The following is an 11,947-nucleotide window of genomic DNA, read 5'->3' as shown; positions in this document are numbered from 1 at the left end:
ATCCTAGCTGCCACAGATTACTTTTCCAAGTGGGTTGAAGCTATTCCCCTTCGTGAGGTGAAAAAAGAAAATGTTGACGATTTCAATCGCACCCATATCATTTACAGGTATGGAATACCTCAAAGAATCGTCACTGATAATGGAAAGCCATTCGTCAACAACTTGATGGATAGCCTTTGCAAATAGTTCAAGTTCACGCAACATAGGTCATCCATGTACAATGCTCCTGCAAATGGTCTAGCTGAAGCATTTAACAAAACGCTTTGCAGTTTGCTAAGCAAGGTCGTTGCAAAGTCTAAGCATGACTGGCATGAAAAGATCGGGGAAGCACTTTAGGCATATAGGACGACATACAAGAATGCAACACAATCTACCCCATACTCGTTGGTGTATGGTGTTGAGGCTGTCCTACCCTTAAAAGTTCAAATTCCATCACTAAGAATTGCCATTCAAGAGGGTTTAACCAGTGATGAAAATGACAAGCTTCGATTGGCTGAGCTTGAAGCACTTGATGAGAAAAGACTACAAGCTCAACAAAAATTGCAATGCTATCAAGCTTGCATGACACGCGCATTCAACAAAAAGGTTCGACCTCGTTCTTTTCAAGTGGGAGACATGGTCCTGGCATTGAGAAGGCCTATCATTACTTCACGCAAAACTGGAAATAAGTTCACATCAAAATGGGATGGTCCTTATGTGGTACGAGAAGTCTACACTAATGGAGCATACAAAATTGTTGATGCTGAGGGATTGCGCGTTGGTCCAATTAATGGCAAGTTTTTCAAGAGCTACTATTCATGAAGTGAAGCCTTGTAAACTCCTAAGTAAGAGGATAAACTGCTTACCACAAAAAAAAAACCCTCATTATACTACTCCTGGCTCGCAAGAGTATAAATTGTGTACGACTAAACAAAAAAAAAAAAAAAACATACTCCTGGCCCGCAAGAGTATAAACTATGTATGGCGAAATAATAATGAAATAAGTTCATATGATAGAGATGAATAAAATAAAATGTCAAGGTCAAAATGAAAAGAATGTCAAAAAAAAAAGTGTTGTTCGACTGCTAAATTAAACCATGAAAAAAAGGGGGGGTAGTCTATTCTCAATCCATCCACTTAAAAGGTTTGAGCAGTGATTGAAGCTCTTGAAGTTGAAATTTCTTTTGCTCCAATTGGACTATCTCATCAGCACTCAAAATAGGAGTTGAATGTAGGTCATCCAAAGTCTGCTTCACAGCCTTCATTTGTTCTTCAATGGATGTGATAGATCCTTTGCTAGCCACTAAGTCATCTGTCAGACGATTCTTCTCTTCGCAAGCTTTCGTCAATTCAGCTTCAAGATCTTCTACTCTTTTTGTGACTAAGGCATCTTGTTCCTTCAATTGCTCTTGCCTTTTCTGCTCATTAGCAAGGTTGGACTTCGCTTGCTTGAGAACCTTAGATTGAGCAAGTATGTCTCTTGTTACTTGTTCAGATCTTTGTCGTTTCGCTGCAGCCTCCTCCAAAGCAAGGTAGGATTTGACTGAACAAACATAAGACTCAACTTTACACTTTAGCAAAGCCGGGTCACCCTTGAGGTTTTGTATACCTCGATACACCATGGAAGCTTCTTCAAACCTTTTGGGTACCTCCGAATAAGGTGACGCTTGCAACATTGCCAAATATTGAGCACCTATCTGTTTTATTGCATCTAAAAAAATAGTACAAGAAAAGGGGCCTGGTCGAAACGTGTTTGCAGACATAGTAGGAGCGCAGACACGCTGAGATGAAGCTGTATGGTCATCAGCAATTGGCTGTCGAACCTCTAAAGCGTTGGAGGCAAGCTCAAGAGAATGAGGACCATCTACAGACTTTAGGCTTTGAGTAGGAGACTTTATTTCCTTCCTTAGTAAACTAAGAGAATTGTCACGAACTTTATTTGTAGCGATCCTTATTCCCTTCCCCTTGCCAGCAGTTGGTCTCGGTACAGGTAAAATAGCCTCAACCTCTAAGAAGTCAGTGGCGACACTCTCGAAGTCTTGATCGTCCTAAAAAAAAAGTGTCGAATACTTACAAGTGGTATGTCAGTAGGAACGATAGGAAAATCTTGAAGATCGCCAAAAGATTCCACATCGTTTAAAGTGATGTCCTCTTCATCAACAACGTCTGATCGCCTCTTACTCCTACGTTTATGCTTGTAGTTGACGTCAGATTCTCCGTCACTAGACCTTTCTCCTTGGCTGACATCTCTAGCTGTCGTCGATTTAGAGTTGCCTTGATTGGACGAAGGCTCATGACTCCTTTTACCACCAGTGTTGGTCTTCGGTCGAGGAGCATTTGTGTCACCAGCATGTTCCTGGCTCTTCCTAGACTTGTTGGGATTAGCTTCAATACTTGCGCAAAGGACGTCAACCTTATCTCTAAGGTCATTAACTGTCACTTTAGACCACCAAGACCGAAAAGCCTGGGTTACAAGGTCACGCCAATTCAGGGAAAGACAAGGAGTCAACACTTGGGATTGACTACCACAAAACAAAATCAAGTCCCAAATTGATTGACGATCACCTATGGCACGCGTAAGCATACCGGGAACATCTTGATAAAACCCAAATTGTCTACCAAATCGATGAGGTGAGATAGCCAAACTGTGAAAAATTTGTCACCGGAACGTACAGGAATGTAGCTAGAGCGAAGGGAGATGAGATAGCCAAATTGTGGAATCTTAAGCTTCCCATCATCAAACAAAGTGATGTTCTTGTTCGGCACGGTACACCCAACCTTCGCTGTGGTCCCTTCATGTATCAGATCTCGTGCTTCTTTATCCTTAAAATGCTTTGAACTTTGAGAACCCGAGAATACAGTCATTAAAGGGCCTGGGAGAGCTAGATCCAGATTGTGATGAGTTCCGAAATAGTATACGAGCCAACTATACAAGTAATGGGTTGGGAAGAATGAACCAGAATAAGAAGGTTTGGGAGACCTCAAAATGTTGTTCAGACCATGATAAATGCCTCCCAGGACGGGAACTGCCAAGCTGAACGGTTTACCACAAGCCATCAAGGTTGCAATCTCAAACGTCGCAGGTCTTATCAATCTACTATCACACTGCGGAAGTACAAATGCGCATAACCAACAAGACAAGAAAGCAGCAGTATAGGCTGTTCCCCTTCTATTGTTGCCGGAAAGACCTAAACGCTCAAACATGGATAACTCATCATTCGTCCGCGCCGGAGGTACATCTGGTAACGTTCCGTCAGGGTCATGTGTAGATTGTGGAGGAGTCGAGAGATATCTTGTCCTCTTTGGCTGTGCAGCATAGCGAGTTTTCTTCTGGTACCATAATCTAATCCATTCTTTGGCTGAAACCTCCCTCCTTAAACCCGACTCTTTGTAAAGGCAATGATAAGCAACAAACAAATGCTCACAAGCCTTCGAAATGTACCGTTTGTTGTCCTCATTTGTTGTTGTTAGGGTCGTAGAATGAGGGACAGTCTCATCATAAATTTCCCCATAAATGGGTAAGCCACCTAGTCTATGCAAATCCCCCAGTGAAATGGACCACTCTCCTGCCATTGTATGGAGTGTGTTTGTGGTAGGGCACCAACTCTCACAGAATGCTCGTAAAATATGCGAATTTTTGTCATAGGACAGCGTTGTAGATTGATGCGGATTCTAGATATTCCCTCGAGCGACACAGAACGTCCTCAGTCCACTCTCGATAGCCTGGGATGAAGCATGATTCACCATACATCTTTAGAACAGCAGATCCCCATCTCACGGACCCTTCAATAATGGAACGACCCAATAAGGGAAGTAAGTTATCTGTTGCAGGTCTACTCTGAAGGGTGTCTTGGAGCTTGTAAAACTTTGTGGTGTTGGAGACATTAGCAATCTCAACAGACATGTCACTGCGGAAATTTTGTTTACAAATACTTGTTTGCATGCCATTAGGCCGTCGCAATGATTGTCAAATTTGTAGACGCGTGCCAGTCTTGGGGTTGTCACTCTCTTGGTCGACGAGAGAAAGATAGGATCGAGAACCTTCATTGAATTCCACTACGTGCACCTTGTCCATGATCAAAGACTAAAAAAAAAAATTGTTAGAGTGTTTGACATGGCACATGTATAATGAATATGTCATGAAGTCAATCTCGTATTGGAATTTCGAGTAGGCCAGTCTTAAGATGTCAAGTTCATAACGACTGGCATACATGACTTGACATCTCCGATGGGTTCATAACAAAGAGTCCTGACCCATCGCGACATGGGCGGCAACGTATGGTTACTTTGCGACTCTGTCATATGCACAACAGTACAAAGAACAAGTATACCATACATGCACAAAAAAAAAAAATGTATGTTATACACAGGCAGTGACATGATAGTTTATTCTTAAGAAAGTGGGTATTAGTCGACAATCGTGAATTCGTGATGCAAAAAGAATTAAAATCATGCGGTATTCAATTAATAATTGATGATCATAAACTGCCAGCATAAGACAAAATTGCTTCTTTAAAAAAAAATGGAAAAATTCAATTGCGATACCTACTAGACGAGAGTGTATGTACTTTCTTGAGGATTTCTTAAAGAAAAAAAGTCACTCCAAACACCAAAGTCAGAGTACTCCAAAGCCTTATGCTTTTATAGCTGCAAAATCTTGATGTATTATTCATGGTTGACCCATATTGATGGGGGTTGATTAATTAAAACAAGAAAAGCAGAAGTTAGGTAATATAATTACCTATTAGTGCTCACGATTGATCTGCCGCAAAGCACAAATTATCAAACCTTTGCCCCGAACCACAATGATAAAGATTGGGGATTGGATGACTACTTGAAATTGATTCCAGTTAAAAGCTGCAAATTTGATAGAGTAATTAAGCGGTGCTCGTAATTTGTTATCTTTATACAATGCAAGTTTAATTACTTACGTAACGAAAAAAAAGGACGCAAATCAGGTACTCTTTACCTTCGCTATTGGTGTTTCTTGATGATGAGCAGTAATGCATGTAAAAAGTAAATTATGACTTTGTGTTCGTCAAAGGGAGTCCACCGTGATGAAGAAATCGAGAAGGGGCAAATTCCTTATTTTATAGGTTTCGGTTGACAATAATCTTTTAGGAGATCAAAACCTAATACAACTAGGAGTCTAACCTTGGGGCTCAAGAATTCCCATAAATCAAACCCAGTACTTAAAAAATAAATAAAAAAATAAAAAAATACTAAGTACTAATGACTTCCAAGTCAAGTAAAAGAGTCGAGACCTTGTCACGCCAAACACTTCAAATCGTGTATGTGACACAGTCTCGAGGGGTCAATTTGTAGACACGGAAATTTTATGGGTGTTATACATTAAATTAAATAAATTAATTTGGGTTTAAATCATATGAATAATCCATTTTAATTATTTTTTTAGCCCACCCAAATAAATAATCCTAATTAATCAAATATATGGGTTATAAAATAAACTAAACGGACCAGGTTAAAAGACTTCTAAGTCATAAAATGGGCCAGGCCCAAACCTACTAAGTCCACTTAAGGGGTTCTTTTCTCCTATAAATACACCATTCCTCCATTAGTTGAGGGGATCCCAGAAATCATTATTCCAAGAGCTCATAAAACTCAAACAGAATTCTCTCTAAAGTAAGTCAACAAGCACATCAAACTCGTGCCGACTTGTTCAGATACACTCAAACACATTTGAACATGATTAAGATTCATAAGCCCTCATTCAGGTGTATTCAAACAAAACCCCTTAATACAGGTTGACATCATCAAACGTCACCCTGCATTTAAACTCAAGTCGACGTCATCAAACGTCACCCTACAGGTGTCACACACGTGTCATCGTCAGGCTGCGGAACAGAATCAGAGGACTTAGTTTATTTTATTATAAACTTTTATGCAAAGATTGTACCCAAAAATCAGATATTAATATAAATTCATTTGTTACTTTATTTCCCGTCTTTATTTATTTAGACTCGAAATTTGTGTAAACAGCTCTCATGTTTGCATTTTTATTGATTTTCTACTCTTTTTCGAATGCGCTTTCAACTATCTCATTATGCAAACACGAGAGTATATACATGGCCGAAACATTCTTGCTTGGTGCACGCGCATCATAGGTTGCGCGCGCGCACCAAAGGGGTTAAAAATTTACGCTAACTTTGACAAAATTTGATGGTTTTTGAACCACCCCCGTACCCCCTTGGTGCGCACGCACCGCCATCTCTGCGCGCGCGCACCACAGGGGTCAGAACTTTTGGTCTCTTTTGGTGCGACACAAGCAAGAATCAGCCCCCCTAGCCCTTACCTGGTGCGCGCGCACCTCCTGGCTGCGCGCACGCACCAGGTAGGCAGAGTATTTGGCCAAGCATCGCAGCCCCAAGCCTCGCATCAGCCCCCCTCTGTGTGCACGCACCGTCGACAACATCTACCCTCCTTTTTTCGCCCCTTTTTCATTTCCCTATCCTCCTTTATTCACCCCATTCTCTCTCCTCGACCTCCCCTTCATTCTTCTACTCTTACATTGCCTTCAAAACCTATAAATCTCTTTGAAAACTCAAGCTTATTCACCCTTTTTATTATCAATTCATCACAAATTACATTAACCTCCTCTCAAATCTTTCAAAAACAAAAACAAAAAAAAAAAAAAAAAAAAAAAAAAAAAAAAAAAATCTGAAATTTTCGATTCTATTTTCGAAAATTTGGGGCTAATTCGAATTATTGAGGATTTGTTTTGGTGCTTGAATCTTGTCTTTGGGTGTTCAATTTGTTCTTTAATCTTCATTTTGGGCAATTTATAAGTAATTCAAGGCTTCATTGAGGTATAATTTCTTATTTTCTAGTCATCTTCTTCCTCATTGTTCAAGCTTAAAACCCTTGTTTTTGCTTTCATGGTAGAACTCCATTGTTGGTTCTTTTAGCTTGTAATTTGTGTTGAATGATGTTATTGGATGTAAATTTGAAGCTTTTTTATGATGAATTTATATACCTTGCTTGATTCCTTGATTCACCATTGTTGGTCATTTTCTCTCTCATGGGTATTCTTTATAATGGTTTTATTGGTTTGATAATTCAATGTTTGATATCATTTTGCTCAATTTGATTCATGATTTGGTTTCTTGTGTTCAATTTTGCCTTTAATCCATGCCTACTTGCTTCAAATTCATGATTCTATATTAATGGCATTGTTCATATGTAGCCATCTCTTGTTTCTATTTTGAGATAATTGCATTTGTGCTTAATTCTTCAGCAATTACTTATGCTTATTATTGAAATATGACAAATGTAAAGATTTGCTCATGAGTTGTTTTCCTTCTTGTAGATGGCTCCAATCCGTCAAAAGAAGCGGGCAAGATCAAGTTTAAGCAAATCTAGGCATGTTGTTCCACCTCCTCCCGAGGTAGAAGAAACATACGGCATTGAATTTTCTAAAGAATCACATTGGGATCGTTTCAAGCGTCTATCCAAGAGGAAGCTAAGACCAACAAGATTCTACGATCAAGCAACAACCAAGTTTCTCGGAATAGATGAGGACGTTCGCCTTCTTGCAAAGGGCCTTGATCTTTTAGAGTTTTTGGATTTGAGCACCCCTACTTATGCTAGGGTGACCTATGAATTTCTTTCTTCTCTTGAAGTAGTCCGAGAACCGGGTGAAAATTCCTCAAGGATTTTGACTTTCCAACTTTTTAATAATGATCACACATTGACGGATTCTCAACTATGTTCATACTTCAAGTTTCCATAGGCCGAGGACGCGGATCATTGTATCTATCCGGCACATAGTAGAATGGCAAGTGACCATGGATATAATGAGCAACGTTGGTGGAGAAGTATCTCGAAGGGAGGAAAGTATGAGCCTCAAAATTCCAAGACTGCTTCCATGATTCATCCGGCTATGCGGTATTTCAACCATATCCTCACTTACGCTATTTGCTCCAAGGACTCTTTGGGAGCTATCTCCCGAGAAGAGTTTTGTTGGTTGTGGATAGTCGACCTAAATGACTTTGAGATTGAGCTAGTGGATTTCACGGAGCATTTGATCAATTGATTTTTGGATATCCGTGATGGAGTTAGCCTATCGGGGAGCATCCAATTGGGAGGGATGATTTCTATCCTAACTCTTTTCATCAACGATGACTAAAAGACTTTGTTAAATGAGCTTCCCCTAATTATCGATCCTCGAGAAAAATCCTTCTTCTCATTTCCTCAACATCTCCGCCCTTGTGAACCAAAAGTTCCTCGATCGTACTAGAAAGGATGATGTTTTCATTTAGAAAGTTTCCCGGATTAAAGAATGGTTCCTAATTCCATGCAAAGAGGCAACTACCTGACCAAAAGAGAAAGATTCCTTGTCTTGGAGGCCTCCGATGCGAGATATTGATCCTTCTATTCAATGAAGGACGAACCATACAAGAGGCCGCTCAACCAATGCCTTCTCATCGAATGTTCAAACTCTTTCCCCGGTTGAACCAGGAGGTACGCCTATTCCTTCCGACTCTCCTACTCCTTCTACTTTGATTTGTCAACCATTCATGCTAGGCTTGATTCTATTGCTAATGTGTTATATTCTATGCCTTCAATGCAAAACCCTTATCTTGGTTATGACTATTATACAAATCAATTAGACGATTTACATGGTCGAAGGGGGGAGATCGAGCCCTATGTGAATTACCCGTATCTCCTGGTCCAACAAGGTCATATCCCTCAATGGGAGCCTTTTGATCCTACTGTTGGTCCTCGGCCTTGCTACCCTTATTGGGAGGGCCCTCATGTTCACCCTAATTATATCATAGGCACCACCCCAGCCACTTACGACTATAGGCGACCCGGTGGTTGTGATTATACATATGATCCAGCTAATCCTACGCCCTTTCCGGACCCCGAGACTTTTGGTAGGTGGGGTAGGTCGGGTGAGTCAGTCTTAGATGATTGGTCTCATTATTTTAAGGTTGATAGAGCTAGGAGGGAAGGTAGGTTAAGGGCTAAGGCTCCCATGGACGTGAGCGAGATGGCTAGCTCTAGTCATATGATGGAGACCGGTGAGGGGAGTTCTCATTTTTGAGGCATTGCTTTTCTTTCTTCATCTTTTTTTGCTTTTACTTTGGACTTAGTACCACTTGAACTTGTACATTGGCTATTTTTCTTCCTAAATACAATGGTTTGCACGGTTTGAGAGTATCTTTGGTTAACTCTAGGATAGGGTATGCTAAGGTAGCGGTTTAGACCTTTTGGGGCCTTAAAGCAGGATTCTTTTGGTTTGTGGTAAGATGGAGTTGCTTCCTTTAGTAAGTTTTTGCTACAACCGTGTGAGGATTTTTCTTTTTCAAGCCTTCATCAGTTTTGATTGTGCGGCGTGGATCCTTAACCTTTGCATACCTACTCTTGAATCTTAACTCATAATTCTCAAACGCGAGACCAAACCAACTAGGAAGGACAAAGGCCATTTTTCGGGGTGGTAGTTTTTAATTTCTAGGATTTTCTTCTTTCTTTTTAGTTCATTGGGTTTGCATTTGCCATCTTGCTAACCATTTGAGCCTTTCCCCTTCTTTTCAAGCCACATCTTTAAAACTTTGAGCCTTTTGTTTTTTTTTTTGTTCCATTTTTGGTTTTTGTGAAGCAAATGGTCATGTTTTTGGAGTTTGTGGTCTATAAAGTTGGATATTGGTTTTATTTATAAGCAAGCTCATCTTTTGTATATATTGTGAATAATGGCAAATGAATATATGAAAAAGTCGTCCAATGTTAAAAAAGGCAAGGACATAATAATTGCAAAATCGAAAAAGCTGTCCAAAGTTAAAGGAGGCGAAGACAATTGCTTTGATAAAATGAAAATTTCAAAAAAAAAAAAAAAACAAAAAGTGAAAATGAGAAAATTCAAAAAAACAATTTGATGTGATTCTTTTCCCTTTTCAAGCATTGAGGACAATGCTTCCTTTTAGCTTGGGGGAGAAGCGTTTACGCTTTTTGTATATATGCTTGTGGATATAGCTTTGAATAAGCTTGGGGGTATTAGTTTGTTTTTGTTTGGTGACTTCTTGGTTTTAGTGAAAATGAGAAAATTCAAAAAAACAATTTTAGCTTTTTGTTTGCTTTGGCCAATCTTTGCTTCATAACCTAGGTGTACCACAAAATTCTAAATTTTAAGCCTACCCCTAACCTTTTGCCCTTCCGTTACAACCTTTGGGAAAGTCCTTTCGACCTAGTGGTTGAGTCATATACCGAGGGAGGGCATTATGAGTTAAAGCCTAAGGAAAAGGTATGCAAGGTCAAGATGTCAAGAACCCTCAAATTATATTCTTTTCCGGTTCCTTCGAGGAACCATAGAGACGCTTACTAAGGGAAGATTTGAAGCCATTAGGGAGAACGCGGTTAAATTGGTTGGGATGAAAGTGGATTGCGCCTCATTAGTTCTCTACGCTTAGCATGCCCTATGTTTCAATCAACCCTCGATATCTTAGAACGTGCTTACCATTGTTGTTTTAGAAAGTTTGATATCCTTCGTGCTTTGATCATGTGCAAAAGTCCATTATATAAGCATTTCTTTTCTTTTCAAGGTTTTAAACTTTCTCTTTTATTTTCTTATGCTTTGCCTCCCTTTTAATAAAAAGAGTTATAGGTTAACCTCTTTGGAAACCTTTATAAGAGCATCACTCGTCCTCTAGGGCGATCTAGGGGTTTAAATGGATTGTCTTTAGTAGCTAAAATTGACCGTGATTCCAACGAAAGTGAGTTAGTGTATATTCCCATCTTCTCTAGTTTTCTTGTTTCTTTCTTTGCTTGAATAGTGTCATCATTTTCCCTTGGGTTTGATTTTGTTTTGCTCGAGGACGAGCAAAAGTTTAGCTTGGGGGAATTTGATGAGTGTCATTTATGGCGATCAAAAGAATAAGATTTAGGTTCATTTTCTTTATTTTCTTTCATCATTTTCATATAATTTTCTTAGTTTTATTTTATTTTCCATTTTTATAATTCACTTTGGTTCTCGATTAGTTTTCACGAGTTTTTCATATTTTTAGTTGATAATTCATAGTTTTAGTTTTAGTTTTATTTTGTTATGCTTTCTCTCTTTGTTTTATTTGTGTTTTGTAGGTGAATAATCAAGTCAATTTGCTCATTTCGGGACTGCCTTGCTCGCAGGCATCATCTCGAGTGCGCTGATGATGGGGATGCTCGGGAGCCCGGAGTTTGATCAAGCAAAGCAAAGGAGCCAAGGCCTCGTGCACCACACAGGGGTGCGCGCGCGCGGCATAGGGGTGCGTGCGCGCAGACCCATCTGTTAGCCATTCATAACCCTAGCTTGGCTTATAGGAGATAGCTTTTGGATTCCTTTTATTGCAACTATTGTTTGTCCCTTATGATGTTGAATCGATTGAGTGATCTATAAATTAGCATAATCATTGAGCTTGCATGTAGAACCTATATCCCTAGTGTTTAGCATATTGAATTCTTCGATTTGTCTAGCTTTTTGACATCTTAGTACCAACCACAACCATTTATATTCTTCGAATTAGCTTGACATAGGCTATAGCATCGTTCCTACTTATTCCTTTGGGTTCAACCCTTGACTTACCATATACTTATATTAAGTTGGTCGAGTGTTTACAAATTAGGTTTGGCTCAAGGGAGAGGTAGATAACAACCTACATATTCCTCTTGTCACTACGACACCGGCAAACGACTTTAAGATTAGACCGGCCATGATTACTTTGATAGAGAAGCGTCAATACAGTGGTGCAAAGCATGAGAGTCCCGTCAACCATCATAAGGAGTTCGAGAAGCATTGCAATACCATCAAGGTGAATAGGGTTTCTCAAGAGTTTATTCGCCTTAAGCTTTCCCTTTTTCTCTCATTGGACATGCATTGGAGTGGTTGGACAAGGAGGTGAAACCAAAATCCTTGAGGACATGGGATGAAGTGACTAATGAGTTTTTATCTCGGTTCTACCCACAAAAGAAGACAACC

At 39.7% G+C, this 11,947-nt stretch overlaps 1 protein-coding gene across 1 annotated transcript; it reads left to right on the top strand.

Annotated features, from left to right (window-relative positions):
• Positions 1 to 213: 213 nt before the first annotated feature.
• LOC145575461 (uncharacterized) lies at positions 214 to 801 on the top strand. The gene is made up of 2 exons (XM_081633331.1): positions 214 to 282; positions 337 to 801. The coding sequence occupies exons 1-2, from the start codon at positions 214 to 216 to the stop codon at positions 799 to 801; spliced, it is 534 nt and encodes a 177-aa protein (XP_081489457.1).
• The last annotated feature ends 11,146 nt before the right edge of the window (positions 802 to 11,947 follow it).

This window comes from Chenopodium album, chromosome 13 (assembly GCF_948465745.1).
Source record: "Chenopodium album chromosome 13, dcCheAlbu1.1, whole genome shotgun sequence".
Lineage (NCBI taxonomy): Eukaryota > Viridiplantae > Streptophyta > Magnoliopsida > Caryophyllales > Amaranthaceae > Chenopodium > Chenopodium album.
The sequence above is the reverse complement of the archived record's forward strand: the minus strand, read 5'-3'. Positions and strand labels throughout refer to the sequence as shown.